The sequence below is a fragment of the Sinocyclocheilus rhinocerous genome, unplaced genomic scaffold (genome assembly GCF_001515625.1).
Source record: "Sinocyclocheilus rhinocerous isolate Xijiao unplaced genomic scaffold, SAMN03320098_v1.1 scaffold2428, whole genome shotgun sequence".
Lineage (NCBI taxonomy): Eukaryota > Metazoa > Chordata > Actinopteri > Cypriniformes > Cyprinidae > Sinocyclocheilus > Sinocyclocheilus rhinocerous.
This window is the reverse complement of record NW_015643186.1, coordinates 73,289-92,223: the sequence shown is the minus strand read 5'-3', so window position 1 is coordinate 92,223 and position 18,935 is coordinate 73,289. Positions and strand designations below refer to the sequence as shown.

The 18,935-nt window shown below is 40.0% G+C and overlaps 4 protein-coding genes across 5 annotated transcripts in view; 3 read left to right on the top strand and 1 right to left on the bottom strand.

Moving 5' to 3' along the window:
* Positions 1 to 7,183, top strand: part of LOC107757164 (kinesin-like protein KIF1C) — a gene marked incomplete at both ends in the record, with an annotated part of 15,661 nt that extends 8,478 nt beyond the window's left edge. The window contains 6 exons of the mRNA XM_016574577.1: positions 857 to 1,003; positions 1,597 to 1,680; positions 3,528 to 3,708; positions 5,438 to 5,506; positions 6,242 to 6,344; positions 6,722 to 7,183. Of these exons, the coding sequence (XP_016430063.1) occupies positions 857 to 1,003; positions 1,597 to 1,680; positions 3,528 to 3,708; positions 5,438 to 5,506; positions 6,242 to 6,344; positions 6,722 to 7,183 (1,046 nt within the window). The remainder of the gene's footprint in view (positions 1 to 856; positions 1,004 to 1,596; positions 1,681 to 3,527; positions 3,709 to 5,437; positions 5,507 to 6,241; positions 6,345 to 6,721) is intronic.
* Positions 7,184 to 9,433: 2,250 nt separating this feature from the next.
* On the top strand, positions 9,434 to 11,131 carry LOC107757173 (kinesin-like protein KIF1C). 2 transcript variants are annotated; one of them, XM_016574584.1, is made up of 2 exons: positions 9,434 to 9,762; positions 10,231 to 11,131. In XM_016574584.1, the coding sequence occupies exons 1-2, from the start codon at positions 9,585 to 9,587 to the stop codon at positions 10,815 to 10,817; spliced, it is 765 nt and encodes a 254-aa protein (XP_016430070.1). In that variant the 5' UTR covers positions 9,434 to 9,584; the 3' UTR covers positions 10,818 to 11,131. The 2 variants fall into 2 exon arrangements, with proteins under 2 accessions (XP_016430070.1, XP_016430071.1); XM_016574585.1 differs by having other exon boundaries at positions 9,434 to 9,767; positions 10,236 to 11,131.
* Positions 11,132 to 11,832: 701 nt separating this feature from the next.
* LOC107757163 (uncharacterized) lies at positions 11,833 to 15,508 on the top strand. Its single transcript, XM_016574576.1, has 3 exons — positions 11,833 to 13,361; positions 14,400 to 14,736; positions 15,503 to 15,508. Exons 1-3 carry the CDS (start codon positions 13,009 to 13,011, stop codon positions 15,506 to 15,508), a joined length of 696 nt encoding a protein of 231 aa, XP_016430062.1. The 5' UTR covers positions 11,833 to 13,008.
* Positions 15,509 to 16,734: 1,226 nt separating this feature from the next.
* The window catches only part of LOC107757170 (proteasome subunit beta type-6-like), a 7,828-nt gene continuing 5,627 nt past the window's right edge, over positions 16,735 to 18,935 (bottom strand). The window contains exon 5 of the mRNA XM_016574581.1: positions 16,735 to 16,909. Coding sequence (XP_016430067.1) covers positions 16,760 to 16,909 — 150 coding nt within the window. The 3' untranslated portion in view covers positions 16,735 to 16,759. The remainder of the gene's footprint in view (positions 16,910 to 18,935) is intronic.

The following is an 18,935-nucleotide window of genomic DNA, read 5'->3' as shown; positions in this document are numbered from 1 at the left end:
TTCAAGTGATTGCGCCGGCGCCGCATGCGCGCACAGTTAAGCATTGCTACCTTAATGCAGCCTGTTCATTATCATCATACAATACAGTCAGTCAAACATATGGAAAAACACACTACTCAGTTCAAATATGTGGTGAAATCTGTGCCGTTAAGTGTTATCACCGTACCGCCGTGATGTTATGCAAAACATTTAGTTTTACGTGGATATTGGAACGCGAGTGAAGTAGGCTACATAATAAATAATATTTTGCCATTCAAATACATTGTGAATACGGAAACATTTGATTTTGTGTCGTTTTAGCCCTAAATGAATTCGTTTTGGCTTGTTGTTTATATTGCTATAGCTTCTTATATTTTTAATTCTTCTTCTTTTCTAAATACTGTTAATTGAAAGGCTTTGTTGTGGAGTGAGGGGAACTAAAATAGCCTAGCTATGTTTACAGTGTTTATTATAATGTTTGTAAACATTTCGCGTCGGCATTAGGCCTATTTCTGAATGAAATAATAAAATGCGACTTATACGCGACTTGTTTTTTTTCTCTCTAAAAAACAATTTTTTTTATATGTGCGTAGCGTATTTTAACCATGCAGCAAACCTTTTTAAATATTTTTATAAATTACTGAAAAAAAATACTTTTTAAACCGTTTAACTGATTGTATTAATCGGTCAAAATTCTTATGGTCAGTTAACGGTTAACTGGTTAAAATGAACATCCCTAGTTCAGACTCCATTACAGAGCTGCAGGATGTTTGTGAGATTGTGACAGATATCCAATCACTTTGAAAATATGTATTGTAAAATTTAATCTTTTTAAAGATTTAAATACTGTGATGTGGTATTTCAGTAAATAATTGAGCTGATGATTGCTTATGTGCTGATATTCATCTGTGTGTGTGTGTGTTTGTCAGAGTTGGTCAGAAGGATGTGGACATCAAGCTCAGTGGTCAGTTCATTAAAGAGCAGCACTGTGTGTTTTACAGCTACATCAACCAGAACGGAGAAGGTAAGAGTGTGTGTGTGTGTGTGTGTGTGTGTCAGTAACACACACTCATGTACTGTGCTGGTTTTCTCTCTGTCGGTGGAACAGTTGCTGGGATTTGACACAGGTATCATCTGTAAATCAATCTCGAGCTCCTTCATCTGTCCTTCCTCAGCACTCCTCCTCCACAGTCTTATACCTTTATACATGTCATGTATTTTCCTATTTCACCACATAAACAGTCTGTGTGTCTTCTGTGAGTTTCTCTGTGTTCATGTGCTTCATTGGCATGACGTGAATCTGTACATTTGTATTGACAAATTCAGTAGCAGAGGAGTCTTCCATCACACCCAGCTCATTTAAAATCACAGTAAACGGATAAATGACATTATTTGCATGTAAATCAGTCCCTGACCAGTGAAAGCTGCTCCATCTCATTTGACTGCTTCCTGTTTGTTTTAAACTTGATCGATACAAAGCAAAAACCAAATGATTCATAAGTGCTGTTTGAGCCGGTGTGGGTGAGGCCTACAGGAGGCGGAGTCTTCTTCAATCAGCCCCGCCCTCATTAGCACTCCGTATGCACCGTGATGACATCACTTCCTCTGTGTGCGCAGTGGCCGTGACTCTGGAGCCGCTGGAGGGAGCAGAGACGTATGTGAACGGGAAGCAGATCACCGAGTGTGTGCTGCTCAGACAGGGTGAGTGTGTCTCGTTCGTCAAAAAAACACTTGCTTTCTCTTTCCTTAATCTCTCTCTGTCTAGCTTGTACTCATCTGAACAATGCCTGACACTTTGTATTATATATTATTTGCCTCTTTATGATCAATCACTTATTCTACACTGCAAAAAAAATGATTTTCTTCCTTAGTATTTTGTCTTGTTTTCTAGTATAAATATCTAAAGATTCTGGGATTAAGATGCATTTACTTGACAAGTAAAATGACTTAAGATATTTTGTCTCGTTTTCTGAAAATATTATCCAAATTGTTTTAGTTTTTGCTTAAAACAAGCAAAAACATCTGCCAGTGAGGTAATAAAAATAATCTTGTTTAGCCTTTGAATTAAGATTATTTTTCTTACACCATTGGCAGATGCTTTTGCTTGTTTTAAGCAAAAACTAATACAATTACATAGGCTACTATTACATTTAATTACTATTATGCATTATTATATGCATTGTAAATTATGCAAAATTACAGCATTTAAATGGTAGAGTTCTCCTTACTTTGTCATATAGTATAAAATCTATATATTGAATAATTTGTGTCAAATAATGTTCTTAGTCTTTTCTAACTGTGGGGAAGCACCCCAGCCAGAAACTACAATAGTTTACTATGAATTAAATGGAAATTAAATTAAATATAATTAATTGTGTAACCAAAATACCAATAATGCCCAGAAAAAAAATAAACGTAAAGTGTGACTTTTAATTATAAACAAGCTCGAAATACACCGGGACTCTTATTTTGAAATGACTACACTATTGCGGGCTGATCCTTCAGATGAGAGAGAAAATATGCATTCTTACAACCGTCTAAAACATTATATAAAGGTCATAAAGTAGGCATTGTCATAATTCATCAACTCGAGTTCATAAGCAATCGCTTGGCATAAATGTGCGCTCTTCATTGATTGAGAATCACTTTGAAGCAGTCACAGCGCCGCCTTGTGACACTGCAACGTGCAGCGCTCTTTTTTTTTTATTAAATCATTTTGAAGTTTAATAATCGATAGGTTATATCGCGATTTATGTTTTCCATCCCCAAAATATAAGACTTAAAATCTTTTTTATTTTTTTATTTTTAACTAGTCAACTTGAAAATGTAACTACAACATGATTCAAATAACATGTTCTTTATTAACTCTTTAGTTAAAGAAAATTCTGTTCCGAGTGCAGCACACATGAAGTAAATGTTAAACAAATCACTTGTTAAATATCTTTGCAGAAAAGATGCATGAACTACAACTACATATTGTACAAACTTGTCTTATACATATTATATGTTCAGAAATAATGCGAGGAAAATGCTTTAAAAAAAATTCTCGAAAGTCAAGGTAATTCAAATTCAGAATGACTGAAGGTATAACAGCAGTAGAGTATTATTAACTATAAATGTTCTGTAAAAACAATGAACAGCAGCTTTCAGTCTGTCACCGTGATGCAAACATGAAATATCAGACATACAGTAGAAGTTACAGGTTTTTTATTTGATTGTGCTGCTTTTCCATTGTTTTTCTATGTAAACATGGATGCGTTTGACTGTTGCGCTCGCGTCTCATGCATGAAACGACAGACTAAAAACATGCCGCTCAAACTAAAAGAAGTTTAACTCCCATCTTCTTGCATGTGTTTCCTCTTCCACTGCCTGCGCCACGTCTCTATCAACACAAAAGCGCATTCTGTGTGAATGGCGCCTAGCGATACGAGCTAAAAAATTTAATCGTGGCAAAACATTAAATTCAAATTCATCTGAAAAATGGCCCAGTCCTATGTAAATGTGTTCGAATGATCACGTGACCCTGAGCTGGACCTCTCGTGACGCAGGAAACCGCATCGTGATGGGCAAGAGCCACGTGTTCAGGTTCAATCACCCGGAGCAGGCGCGTCTGGAGCGCGAGCGCAGCAGCTGTGTGGAGCAGCAGGGAGAGCCGGCCGACTGGAACTACGCTCAGAGAGAGCTGCTGGAGAAACAGGGCATCGACATCAAGCTGGAGATGGAGAGGAGGTGAGACACACACACACACGCACACACACACTCACACACACACACACGCTCACACTCTCACACACTTACACACACACACACACTCACACTCTCACACACTCACACACACACACATAGTTATACTTCGTGGTATACATTGGTCGGCGAACTCATGAACTCGAACGTAACATCAACAAGTGTTTTTAAATGTAGGACGACTTTTTTTTCCTGCAGCCAAACGGCGCACGCCGGAGATCCGGCACGGTGCCGGAGATCTTTAATCCCTGAAAATTGTAATTTAAATGGAAAACTATGTGGCGCGGCAGGATTTTCTGTCGGCTGTGTTTAAATCGGCGTCTGAAGTGTCCGGCTCTGTGCAGTGCACAGAATCACGTGTCAAAACAAACAGCAGAGGTGTCAGTGATTCTCCTCTAGAGGCCGCTCTCGCTCTGTATAATAACAGCGGATCTTCTCAGCCGCTCCAGCAATAGATGCAACCCGGAAAACTATCAAGCGAATACTTCGGCTGGCCGCATTACGTCATTTTGGTCATCAAGAGGGCTCGCGGACAGCCGCGCACCCCGTCCGTGTGCAGACAATTTTTTGAGACTGCGCGGACGGTGCGTGTACAACAGAGATATGTTGAGACAGAGTAAAAGTGGTACTGCGCATGTGTCGAGCTCATCCGTCCGCGCTCATCCGCGGTTGAGTATACTTTTGTGCGGACGCGGCTGTGCGCGAGACGGAACGCGGAATGTGAAGTATATCCGTGCCTTTACGGCTCTGATGCGGCCACTCTGGTCAATGCTTGTGTTTACACCAGCGGCGCCGCGGCACGTTTTAGAAGCGTTCCAGAAGCGGCTCTCCGCGCCGCTTCGCTAAAGATATGCGCCTTGCCTATTTTTGACGGTAAGAGTATGTGCTCAAATATGCTCTAGAACCGGTCTCTTGCGATACTTTGATGCAGTACACCGATCAGTCTGCGCAGCGCTGCTTCAAGTCGAACAAACCTATTGGGTTTGTGGTGTTGTTGTTGTGCTCGCTAGGGAAGGTATATCCGCCATACGTCATCATACTGCATTGTTTTACTTTTTGTGATTAAAAGACAAACATTTTGTCATTTGAAAATTTCTTAAAGTATTAAAATATTGTTTCGTTCTAGTGAACCAAGCATCTGTATTTTGTCTCATCTCATGAGCTAAGTGAGTTAAGTTAGCAGCGCAAAAGGTCGTGGGTTCGATTCCCAGGGAACACACATACTGGTAAAAAATGTGTAGTCTGAATGCGCTGTAAGTCGCTTTGGATAAAAGTGTCTGCTAAACGCATAAATATTATTAAATATAAAATATTAAGTGTATTGTCACACCCCTAGTGTCTAAGAGCGTGATAAAGCTCATAATTATCCAAGTGTATGATACAGCTTTCATTCTTCAGGTCAATCATATATTCATGAAATAAAATCAGTTTGAATAAGGAAAGCGATAACTTTGCCATAGTATTCTTTCAAATGTTAAAGTTGCACAAAGTTGCACTTTATTTGCACCATTTTGTTTTATTAGTTTATTTATTAGAATTTGAAAGATAATAACAATATTGATTAATAAGTGCGATCTTTTTTGTTCAGTGTCCATTTTAAAAACTATCGGTTGATTAATCAACCTAGTCCAACCTAGCTATCGTTATCAGTAAAATCCACTATTAGTCGACCTCTCCTGAGGTGATCTATTCACCATCCGCGTGTCTCTCTCAGGTTACAGGACGTGGAGATTCAGTATCGGAGAGAGAAAGACGAAGCACACTCACTCACTCACACACACACACACACTCATTCACTCACTCACTCACACACACACACACACACACACACACACACACCTGTTAAAAAGTGCAAGATTAACACACACTAGCTTTATAACTTTGGGGTCTGTAAAAGTTTTAAATGTTTTGAAAGAAGTCTCTTCTGCTCGGCAAGTCTGCATTTATTTAATAAAAACTACAGTAAAAACAGTGAAATATTATTATAATGTAAAACAGCTGTTTTCTATGTGAATGTGTTAAACTGTAATTTATTTCTGTGATCAAAGCTGTATTTTCAGCATCATTACTCCAGTCTTCAGTGTCACATGATCTTCAGAAATCATTCTAATATGCTGATTTGCTGCTCAAGAAACATTTCTGATTATTATCAATGTTGAAGACAGTCGTGCTGCACAATATTTTTGTGGAAACCGTGATACATTTTATTTTTCAGGATTCACAGATGAATAGAAAGTTCAAAATAACAGCATTTTTAAATAGAAATATTTTGTAACATTTTAAATGTCTGTTACTTTTGATCAATTTAATGCATCCTTGATGAATAAAAGTATAAAAAAATTACTGTCCCCAAACTTTTGAACGGTAGTATATATCAGTACAAAACTATTCCAGCAGTATTACATGATAAAGGTCTGCTAACTGTGAGTCACACTATTATGTGTGTGTCTGTGTGTGTGTGTGTGTGTGTGTGTGTTTGTGTGTGTCTGTGTCTATGTCTCTGTGTGTGTGAGTGTGTTCAGTACGCAGATTCAGACAGTGGAGATGATTCTGACAAACGCTCATGTGAAGAGAGCTGGAGACTCATTTCGTCCCTGAGAGAGAAACTACCAGCTAACAAGGTACCAGAAAAACAGAGACATTTCAAAATAAGAGTCCTGGTGTATTTTGGGCTTGTTAATAATAATAAAAAAAAGAATTTGAAAATGAGCTTAATTTTTTATTAGTAATATGCATTGCTAAGAACTTCATTTGAACAACTTTAAAGATGATTTTCTCAATATTTAGATTTTTTTGCACCCTCAGATTCCAGATTTTCAAATAGTTGTATCTCAGCCAAATATTGTCCTATCCTAACAAACCATACATCAATGGAAAGCGCATTTATAATTTCACAAAATTGACCCTTATGACTGGTTTGTGGTCCAGGGTCACAAATGTTTTGTGAATACAGGACAGACGTCTTATGTTCCTCGTGTGTGTTTCCTGTGTGTTTCAGGTTCAGTCCATAGTGAAGCGCTGCGGTTTACCCAGCAGCGGCAAACGGCGCGAGCCGCTCCGCGTCTATCAGATCCCGCAGCGCAGACGCATCAGCAAAGACCCCCAGCAGGTGACCATGAGCGACCTGAAGCTGCAGGCGGTGAAGGAGATCTGCTACGAGGTGGCGCTCGGAGAGTTCAGACACTCGCGGCAGGAGATGGAGGCGCTGGCCATCGTCAAGATGAAGGAGCTCTGCCGCATGTACGGCAAACGAGACGCAGCCGAGAGCGAGGCCTGGAGGGAGGTGGCGCAGGACGTGTGGGACACGGTGGGCATCGCAGACGAGCGCACGCTGCAGACGACAGACGGAGAGAGCGGTGTGTGTGACCTCAGAGCGCACGTCCACAAACTGACCGACATCCTGCAGGAGGTCAAAGAGCAGAACAACATGAAGGACGAGGAGATCAGAGTCACACTCACACACACACACTCAGACACACACACACACACACACACGCATTACTGAACTTTGTTTAAAAAATCCAGCAGGTGATGTATCAAAAGAAATTAAAGTTTCTTCAAACTTGTGATGAAATATATAAACTTATTTACAAATTTATTTACAGTAGATGACATTTCAGACACTTTCAGTCTTTTTGTTTTTCTTTTTCCCGTTTGCTTTCTTTGTTTCATTCTTTTTGTTTGTTTTTTGTTTTTCTTTCTTACGTTCTCTTGCTTTGTTTCTTTATTTCATTTTCTTTCTTTTCTTGTTTCTTTCTTTTTTTGTTTGTTTTTCTTTTTTCTTTCCATTTTTTTGGCTCGTTTTTCTTTTCTTTTTTTTGCTTTCTATTTTTTCTTTTTTGTTTATTTTTTTCTTTTTTTGTTTTCCTTTTTTATCTTTTTGTTTGTTTCATTTTCTTTCTTTCTTTCTTTCTGTCTCTGTAAGGCCAATAAACCAGGTCAGTGCACTTTTGCGTCCATTCTTTTTAGTTTTTTAACCCAGAAATGAAATACGGAAAGCGCCATTTCTTCTTTAATGTTTCAAACTCTGATGAATAGAATAAGCAGACACAAACTCATTTTCATTATTCAAAATCCGTATTTCATTAAAAATCGAAAAAAGGATATAAATCTTGTTTTTTAATGTAAATAAATGCTAAATTTAATTTCTAGTTTTTTTAGCATCTCCAGAGTCTATAGTGCTAAGCGCCCTCTCGCGCTACTGACGTGGCTACCAGTAACCTATTGCTTTACGAAAGCCGTTAGCTTCGATATTTTTATCTTGATAATTTTTCACGCCTAGAAACATGTATGTGTTCTTGTATGAGTGCTTCAAAGGTTTCTATTTTCAACGTGTTTTTGTAGCACTGATCAGTAGCCAATCACAGACATTTGCTGTTGATTTCCTGAACGTTTTAAGTTAGAATCCACTGCACGCCACAGTTTTGTTCAGTGCGACACGATCGGGAGTCTCTGTATAACAAAAAGTGTAACATGATGTGAATAAGAGATTCACTGTGCAGTGTAGAGCTTCATTAATTAACTTTGTGAGATCGCGATAAACTGAAATGAGTGACAGCTTTTTAATTATTATAAAGAAAGTGCTCTTTGCGTGCTTTCTTGGCTAATCCATTCAGAATTTGAATAAGTTTTGTTTTTCATGATGCTTAGAGGACGCTCACACGCTGCAAAGTTTCGGGTGTGGCGTATATATATATATACTGTATATATGGCATATATATGCGGATGTCCCTATCAGTGGACAGGGTAGAAATATTTATCTGGAGAAGTAGGAGAAATTATAATTTTATATATTTCTATATTTTCCCCGTATATCAAAGCCTCGTGCACAGCGCTCTTAACACGATGTACTGTACGTTCTTTGCGTGGCCATGCATGCTCCTCTCCAATACCGTGACCCAATTATGACAAAATTATACCCCAAAATATAATTTCATGATGATAAAGTTCCCAGGATTCTACAATGTCTATTTTAAAATCATATTTGTATTAAGTCTCTGCATTGTTGCGGGAGAAGCATTACTTCTAATTTGGCCAAATAAAACTTGTTGAAATTGACATTTTTTTATATCAATTTGTGCAGTTTTCAAATGTTTATTAAAGGTGCAAAATCTGAAATAAGTTGATATTTTACTTTTTTGGGCAGCATTCTGTGTGTACGGTTCTAATTTCAATTTTGGTTTTCATCACAGCATTTAAAAATACAACAAGCTTTCTTTTTGTTTGTCATGGTTAAAAAAGGAAAAATTAATGGATGCAAAAGTACATGGACATTTCAAACACTTTCAATCTTTTTGTTTTTCTTTCTTTTGTTTGCTTTCTTTGTTTTGATATTCTTCTTTTTTGTTCTCCAGTTTTTCTTTTTTTGTTTCTTTGTTTTTTCTTTCTTTTTTCTTTTTCTAGTTTTGTTTCTTTTTTCGTTCTTTTACATTTTTTGTTAATTGTTTTCTTTTTGTTCTTTCTTTTTTTCTTTTTTGTGTTTCTTTGTTTCTTTCCTTCTCTTTAAGGCCAATAAACCTTCAGACTTTAAGGCTTTAAAAAAAAACAACAACATTCTAATATTCTGAGATTATCTTGACACGCCTTGTAGTTAAAAATGACAGTTTTGCTTTCATCCTTTTTGTTACATCAATTCAAATTTAAATCAAATTTCGAAATTCAGTTGGAATTTAAAGGCATTCTCAGCTCAATTCTGAGTTGAGTCGGTAATGGTTGACATGATTGTGTTTGTGTAGGATGATGATGATGATGATGACGAATCAGAGGAACTGCTTGTGAACGGCCATCAGGGGCGGGGCGATGACCCGGATGGGCGTGGCCCTCTGGAGCCCCTCCCTAAGGAGGAGCGAGTGTCACGATTGATGGAAGAAGACCCCGCCTTCCGGAGGGGCCGTCTGCGCTGGCTCAAGCAGGAGCAGATGCGTCTGCACAACCTGCAGCAGCAGCAGATCACCAAGCTGCTGCGCAGAGGGGGCGGAGCCGGGGGCGGGGCCGGGGAGGGCGTGGTCCACCTTCCTGGAACGGGACGCTTCATTCCCCCTCAGGATGAGATTATCTTGACACGCCTTGTAGTTAAAAATGACAGTTTTGCTTTCATCCTTTTTGTTACATCAATTCAAATTTAAATCAAATTTCGAAATTCAGTTGGAATTTAAAGGCATTCTCAACTCAATTCTGAATGGAGACAGTAATGGATGACATGATTGTGGTTTGTGTAGGATAATGACGATGAATCAGAGGAACTGCCTGCATACGGCGATCAGGGGCGGGGCGATGAGCAGGATGGGCGTGGCTCTCTGGAGCCCCTCCCCAAAGAGAAGCGAGTGTCACGGCTGATGGAAGAAGACCCCGCCTTCCGGAGGGGCCGCATGCGCTGGATCAAACAGGAGCAGTTGCGTCTGCACAACCTGCAGCAGCAGCAGATCACCAAGCGTCTGCGCAGAGGGGGCGGAGCCGGGGGCGGGGAGGGCGTGGTCCACCTTCCTGGAACGGGTCGCTTCATTCCCCCTCAGGACTGCAAGCTGAAATTCCCCTTTAAGAGCAACCCACAGCACCGGCTCTCCTGGGGCCCGAATGCATCCGTCACTCTGGACGATCTCAAGGATGAGCGCAACGAGGGACGAGGCCCCGCCCCCGGCATGCCGTTACTTCCTCTACAGTTCCAAGTGCCGTTCGTCATGCGCGCGCCCTCCCCCAGTCACCCCTGGCAACCTCCCCAATACGGCAACGGTAACTATGGCAACGGAAATCCGTTTCCTCAGCAACAGTGGCGCTACAGGCGCAACTCACTGGACGGCTCCACCGTGCCTGGCAACCAGGGTTACTATAGCAACGGGCACCACAACAATAGCGGTGCGCAGCATTCGGAACGCGGTCGCTATCGGCGACAGTCGCCGGGTCCTTGCGTGCGCGGGGAGGGGGCGTACGCACAACCGTACATCAATCATCAGTGGCCCGCTTTCCAGACTCTACCGCACACACTTTCCGATCAACAGCGCGGCAGAAACCAAAAACCACATGGCTACGTCACGCCGCCGCGCATGAGACGGCAGTACAGCGCCCCCGACCTGAAGAGCAAAGAAACGCCCGTCTGATGTGTGCGCGAGTCCGTCGTTTTACTGTCCTTCACTTACGATCTCATGAAATACAAGCCGTGTTGTTTTGATGGGTTAGTTAACAGTCTCGTGTAGCCAGATTATCAGCAGAAAGAGTTCATTCTGGCCAAGAACCGCCCACTTTTGACAGGAAGAGAGCGCTTGAGTGACAGTTAAGACCTGTTTGCGACGAGAGAGATAACTATGATGATGAAGGTTTAATATTAGCTCTTAAGGTGAGCTCACATTTACTGTAGTTCTGCACATTTTTGCAGGCGAAATCAAGTCGTTTTAATAGGAATCTACGCGATTGGGAATTTCGCATGAGAGCGAAAGATTTCGCAACTGGTTCAAGTTGGTCTTGCCGCGTTGACCAACAAAAACTTGGATTGAAAGTGATTTCTTGGATTGTAAGAGACAATGGTCATTTTTTTAGTTTGCGAAATTTTGCCAAAAATTCGCAAATGTGAACTTGCTTTAAACAGTGTTTTATGTAAAGTTTGTTACATTTTGAATATGTTTTGCTAATGTAACCATCACTTAATTAGAACTCCACATCACAACTATAACGATTAGTTCCCCACATTTTTGCAGGTGAAATCAAGTCGTTTTAATAGGAATCTACGCGATTGGGAATTTTACGCGGAAGATTTCCCCACGCAGATTTCGCAACTGGTTCAAGTTGGTCTCGCAAATTTGCCGCGTTGACCAACAAAAAGCTGCTTGGATTGAAAGTGATTTCTTGGTTTGTAAGAAACAATGGACCTTTTTTTCCATCTGTGAAATTTCGCCAAAAAATCGCAAATGTGACCTGGCTTTGAGCAGTCATTTATGTATCCCTACACTTTTGATAATGATGGACAGACGGCCTTTTTCAGTATGCAAATTTTTGAACAAGTCCGCATCACAACTATAATGATAATGACAGAGGAACGATATCATTGGAATCACTTTCAAAACAATGTTTTTTCCAGTTGATGGACGACAAAAACATTGACAGCCAATCAGAATCCATCCGAGCTCGAGCATTTAAAGCGACAGACGACAAAACAGCAGCGCTTACAATAAACAGAATGTTATCGTCCACTGGTGAGCACGCTACTATCGCTATCGTTATAGTTATCGTTCTTGGTGTGAACGGCCTTTAGTCTTGTGCACACTGACTCCTGGTCATCCAATCAGACTACAGCTTGTGGTTTTTGCAAAGCTCTCATTATTTTAAGTGCAATATGCATGTGTGGGCGGTCCGAGACTAGTTACTGACCCAAACTCTGATCTGAGGAAGTTGGTTCCTCAGTACATGTTCAGATGCTGCTAGAATCATTTGACTCACCTTTCATCTTATTTCAGTCTTTCAACTGGTCTTTTCAACCAAACTCAGCATTGCAGGAATGGTCTTTAGTGTAATAAACTGAGCCAGGTGATCAATGTTAAACTACACGAGATTCCATCACACTCGGCGATTCACAGCTCAGTTAATGAACAGTGAAGCAGAGCTGAGAAAAATACCCATCACGGAATGACTCGAATCAAGAACCAGTTCATTAAAACGAACCAGCTGAATCAAATGATTGGGAGGAGAGAAATGAGAAATGCACGAGTGTGTAGGGCTGGAAGGAGTTTACTAACAGATGCTGATGGTGAAGGTGATGTGAGAGTTCAAAGGTCAATGAAATGGACACGTGGAGTGAAGATGCAAGTTGTGTGAGTTTTAGAGTTGGTGTTTTTTTAGGATTGAAACTCAATCAGATGGCAGAAATATTTTGACTATTTATTCGGATTATGATTCCTGTGCCTTTGTGCCACAGACAGTGGTTTGATCCGGTTTGACGTTATTTTTGAGGCAGATTTAGATCAGGCCTGCTTGTGTGAGGCTGCACGGTGTCGTCATGGTAACTGCGTGGCAGGTGGGCGGGGTTATTAAAGACCTTTTCTAGCCCTTCTGGACAATCTGCTGATTGTGTTTGATGATGACGAGGTTTTTTTTAGTTTTCTCTTCTTCAGTTTGATTATGATTGACTTGAGTAGTGTGTGTTTGTGTGCGAGGAGTGGATTTGCACAAACACACACTCATGCACCGTTCACTGTTTTGAGGTCGACTTTGACGTCGTTTCCAACACGATGATGAACCTCTGTTTATCTGCTCTTCTGTTGCTCTTTTTTGGTTTCGAGTTATTTTGGAGTTTTAAAGATGTCTGTCAAAATGTCAATAAATCACAATGTGTGTATAAAGACGACAGTTTCTAGTGTTTTTGTTGACAGAAGCTGTTGTAGTTTTAGAATGATCAAAACGGTTCAGAAGTCCCGGATCGGACGTCCAACAGCGACGTCATTTTACAAGCAGTTTGGCTCTCACTCTTCATTCAGAACATGTACTCATCTAGTCCTTGTTGCTAAACCGTTCACTACTCGGAAATATGACTTGACACATTTTACACTAATAATAACTGCTGTAGGTTTCAGTCGTTATAGAAAAGAGCGTCTTCCAGGAAACCCAAGAAGAGCTGATTGGTGTATGGAGGCGCCTGTGGTTTACTTTCACAGGTACTGCTCATTTACTCCAGTGGTGCTCTCTTTACCAGGGCTTTTACTATTAAAACTGTTGCTTACACTTTATTTTAAGGTGTTCTTGTTCCAGTGTAATTACACATTTAAGTACTGAGTAAACTACATGTACTTACTGTACGGTTAGGGTTAGGGTTGCATGTAATTATGCATAATTAATTGTTATTATAACAGTAAGTACATGTAACGTGTGTAACAAAGACACCTTAAAATAAAGTGTTGCCAAACTATTATTATAAATTATGCACAATGAGTTATTTTAGTATCTCGCAAAAGAAATGTCTTTATCGTTTTTTTTGTGTGTTGTGACATTTTCATTGTGCTTAAGAACATTTAAGCGTTCATTCTTAAAAATCTCGTTCTGCAGGGAAGAAAATCATCTTAATTTCAAAATGTACACCACCGTTAAAAAATGTGGAATAATTAAGATTTTTAATGTCTCTTGTGCTCAGCAGGGCTGCACTTGTTTGCAGCTGTATTTTCAGCATCGTTACTCCAGTCTTCAGTGTCACATGATCTTCAGAAATCATAATAATATGCTGATTATTAGAAACATTTCTGATTATTATCAATGTTGAAAACAGTTGAGCTGCACAATATTTTTGTGGAAACCGTGATACATTGTATTTTTCAGGATTCACAGATGAATAGAAAGTTCAGAAGAACAGCATTTATTTGAAATAGAAATCTCCTGTCACATTATAAATGTCTTTACTGGCACTTCTGATCAATTTAATGCATCCTTGAAGAATACAATTATTATTATTTTATTTTTTTTAAAGCTAATTGATATGAAATTTACAGTAAATTAACATTTATAAAATGACAACATAATCCAGTTTTACATTTACAGAATACATTTAAAGAGAACTTGTAATAAAAATGTGCAATTGTTAAATATGTCACAATGGACAAATAGTGTTATCAGTCTTTTTTTTCTTTCTTGATTTTGTAGTAAAATTTGGCATAAACATGCTGTTTTATGAAGTTCTAACATGTGACAGTTTTGCTCAACAGTGTCTTAATATCCGGCAGCCTTCATCGTGCCACACTTCATCATCCTGGTCTTCCTCCTGATGCGGAGCTTCATGGTCAGGAGCAGCAGCTGTCAGAGCGACAGGAACCAGGACCATCGGCCCCGCGCCAGCTGCGTGAGTCAGGGACTGACAGCTGTTCCCGCCGGCATCGACACAGACACACCGGTCCTGGTTCTCACTCAAACCAGTTCACCTCTCTGTCCTGGTCCATGTATTCTGGATTCACAGAGCTGCACGAGCTGGACCTGAGCCACAATCACATCAGCACACTGGAGCCGCCGGGTAAACAGAAGCGCATCAGTCATCTTACTCTAACTGTCAAAAACACTAGATTAATGCTAAATGCAAAAACTAAAAAGCAAAAAGTGAAATTCAAAATGCAAAATGAAAGCAAAATGTTTAATGCAAACTGCAAAAATTTAAATACCAAGTTAAATAGCAAAGTGTGATATTCAAAATTCAAAATAAATGCAAATATTTCAGTGGAAATTAAAGATATTATTAAAAAATAAAAAAAGCAAAATGCAAAAATTAAAATGCAAAAGTTAAATAAAGTGTGAAATTCAAAATGCAAAATAAATGCAAACATTTCTATGAAAAATGTGACATTAAAAATTAAAATGCAAAATGAAAATGCTATTTTTTTATTATAATTCTTTTTTAATTTTTAAAACGAGTGCTAAATTAAATGATATATTATAATCTCAAGTGAAGAAGCATTTTAAAAATCTGATCGTAATCAGCCTGGTTTAAATGTTTGAAAACATTCATCAGAATTTATTTACAAAAGTAACCAGTTACATTATTTCAATAAAGTACCTGAAATAGTTACATTACTAACTGCATCTGTAACCGATTACATTTCCACAGTAACCTTCCCAACACTGTTTGTTAAATACACTCAACAGATTCCAATAAAACATCTGAAATTGGTTTGTAAGTGTGTTTTCATGCATGTTTTGTCTGAGTTTTCATTGCACTTACACTGTTTTCACCAGTGTGGGGCGCCGCGAAACAATCATTTTGCGAAGCGTTTGGTTCAACTGATTCAACGTTTCGAAAAACCTTAAATTTGCAATTTAGAGATAAAAGAATCCAAATGGTAATGGACAAGATGCATATTCAAGAAGTAAAAAGTCCAAATTTTAAGATTGAAAAGTTGCGGTTTGGCTTGAGTTTTCACTGCGTTTCCACCAGCATGTGACACTTTGACACAGTGAATCATTTCATGATCCAGTTGATTCAACTGATCCAAAGTTTTGAAAAACCTTAAAATTGCAATTTAGAAATAAAAAATCCAAATGATCACATTTAAGAGAAAAAAAGTCCAAACTGTGAGTAATAGTTAAACATTTGAGGAAAAAAAGCCAAAATTGTAAGATTAAAAGTTGTAATTTGGTTTCAGTTTTCATTGCATTTATACCATTTTGAAGCTTTAAAGTCATAATTTAAAGTCTAAATAATGACTTCTTCTAAATTATGAATTGTGAGATTGTTCAACTGATTCAAAGTTTAGTTTTGAAAAGCTTCGTTCCTCCCATCACTACTGCATATGTGTGAGTGTGTGTGTGTGAGAGTGTGCGTGTGTGTGCGCGTGTGTGTGTCTGTGAGTGTGTGTGTGTCTGTGAGTGAGTGTGTGCGCGTGTCTGTGTCTGTGTGAGTCTGTGTGTGTGCGCGTGTGTGTGTGTCTGTGTGAGTGTGTGTCTGTGTGTGCGTGTCTGTGTGTGTCTGTGTGTGTGTGCGCGCGTGTAGTGTGTGTCTGTGTGTGAGTGTGTGTCTGTGTGTGCGTGTCTGTGAGTGAGTGTGTGTGTGTGTGAGTGTGTGTGTGTGAGCGTGTGCGTGTGTGTGCGCGTGTGTGTGTCTGTGAGTGTGTGTGTGTCTGTGAGTGAGTGTGTGCGCGTGTCTGTGTCTGTGTGAGTCTGTGTGTGTGCGCGTGTGTGTGTGTCTGTGTGAGTGTGTGTCTGTGTGTGCGTGTCTGTGTGTGTCTGTGTGTGTGTGCGCGCGTGTGTCTGTGTGAGTGTGTGTCTGTCTGTGAGTGAGTGTGTGTCTGTGAGTGAGTGTGTGTCTGTCTGTGAGTGTGTGTCTGGTGTGTCTGTGTGTGCGTGTGTCTGTGAGTGAGTGTGTGTCTGTGTGTGCGTGTGTCTGTGAGTGAGTGTGTGTCTGTGTGTGCGTGTGTCTGTGAGTGAGTGTGTGTCTGTGTGCGTGTGTCTGAGTGAGTGTGTCTGAGTGAGTGTGTCTGAGTGTGCGCGCGTGTCTGTGTGAGTGTGTGTCTGTATGCGCATGTGAGTGTGTCTGTGTGCGCGCGCGTCTGTGTTGGTGTGTGTGCGCGTGTATGTGTGTCTAACCTTCTGCAGTGAATTTAAGACACTCCTCTTTGCTCATTCCAGCTTTGTAGTTTGAGTCCACATATCCGTAGATGTAGCTGCTGCCGGATCCTCCCACCGACACCGGCTGCCTGGTCATCATCCCTCCGACCGGCACCGTGTACACCTGGACACACACACACACACAGCAATACCAGGAATGTTTACTCACTACAATATGGTGCAAACACATGTAACATTTAGGATGCTTTTAATATCAAGTTTTGCTGGTTAGCTTTGTCCAAATGATTTACGTTACAAATCAAGAGAGTTTTCCCAGATGAACGTTAAGCAACCCAAACTCACCGCGGATGCAGAGCAAGAGTTCAGCCCCTTTCACACATACAGTCTTCACTGGTAAATTACCGTTAGGAGATCATGTGTGAACACGACCTTTTCAAAAACCCCGGTAAATTAGTTCTGGCAATCATATCGTTCTTATGGAGATGACGTGATTACTCTGCGCGGTTTACAAAGCTCCGCTGCTTTTTTAATAGCTTTTCTATGTAAATATGACGCTAGATGGAAATCTTTGACCACTGCGCCTCGCAGCTTTTTCAACGTGTCGCGCTCGAGACCCAGTCTAATGCTAATCATCAGCTAATGCGCGTCTCGTGTTTATAAGAGCAAAAACTTCTGATTGGCTAGTAACGTTAGTTTGGTTGAGAGTGAAAGCGGTGTTCCTCTCATACATTGGTAGACGAACTCATGAACTCGAACGTGACATCAACAAGTGTTTTTAAATGTAGGACGACTAGCTTTTTTCCCCGCAGCCAAACGCGCACGCCGGAGACCTTTAAGCCCTGACACACACACGCTCAGATGAGCCACTCCTCCGCTGCTGCTGAAGCTGTACCTGTCCTCCTCTGCGTGGGTCCCAGCCGGCCACGATGATCCCGGCCATCAGCTCCTCTCTGTACCTGTAGCACATCTCCCGGAACAGACTGGCCGCCGTCTGCACCAGAGGAGCCTCGTCCAGCTCGATGCTGACGGACACGCCACAGAAGACCACAGTCAGAACCAAAAACCATTCGAAACACCGCTACAGAGCGCACGCTTTCATTACGTGAAGTCTAGACTAGAGCGAGTGTGTTCTTTCACTGCATGATTCAGTCTAATAAAATACATTCAGAACGATCACAACATTCAACACATGGGGACAGAAAATGTGTATATTTACATCAATATCACACAAAGTGTGCCGTTTTCGCCAAAGATGAACATGATTACAAACGTAATATTGATGTTTTACAACAGTTCAATAAACAAGAAGTTAATTAAGAGACTTATGTTTTAGACACTATATTGCCTGTTTTTGCTCTATTTCAACAACAAAAATAATCCCAAACACAGCCACAGCGCTGTTCTGCGTCTCTGAGCAACATGAGGGTGTTTCGTTCTTGAATGAATCACTCGTTTAAATGATTCGGTTCAATCACAATGACTCATTTATTAATAGGGCTTGGTAAAAAATATCGATATCTTGATATCAATCGATTCTCTTTTTTATGGAACGATATCGATTCTTAAAATCTCAAGAATCTATTATTCTAGCCTGTTTTCAGTTAATGGACGGAACATTGAAGTGCATCTCCCATCCAATAAATCGCAATAAACATTGTGCTTTGGTGCTTTTAATATGAAACAAAGTCTCAGGTTTCAATTTATGTCCATTGTATTGCAGTATTCAAACAATAAATGCTGTTTTGGCGCTGTTTAATGTGGAGTGACAGATCGCTGTAGCGCCTCAGTGACCTGATCATCTCCTCTGCTTTATTACTAGTTATAGCACAAAATAAACATGACTAAACATCCGAAGGTAAGTCAAAAGAAAGAGTATAACTTTACAATCCGTATCCCGTCTCATGTAATCTCTCAATCAGTGTTTCAGCCGCGCAAAGACGTCAATATAACGGCTTGTAAACAATTAATGTAACGTCACATTTACCTCAGAAAAACATGCTCGGTGACCATAAACTCATTAGTCTGATAGAAAAATAAACTGTAGAGAGGGGCATTTTGCTAAATATATGCACCATATAACATATTCATTATAATGTTTACTGTTCTTCAATGTTTCATTTACGTTTGAATAAATCCATCAAGTTTTTGCCACCATTTAAATGTTTATATTTTAAAAACTAATTGTTGAC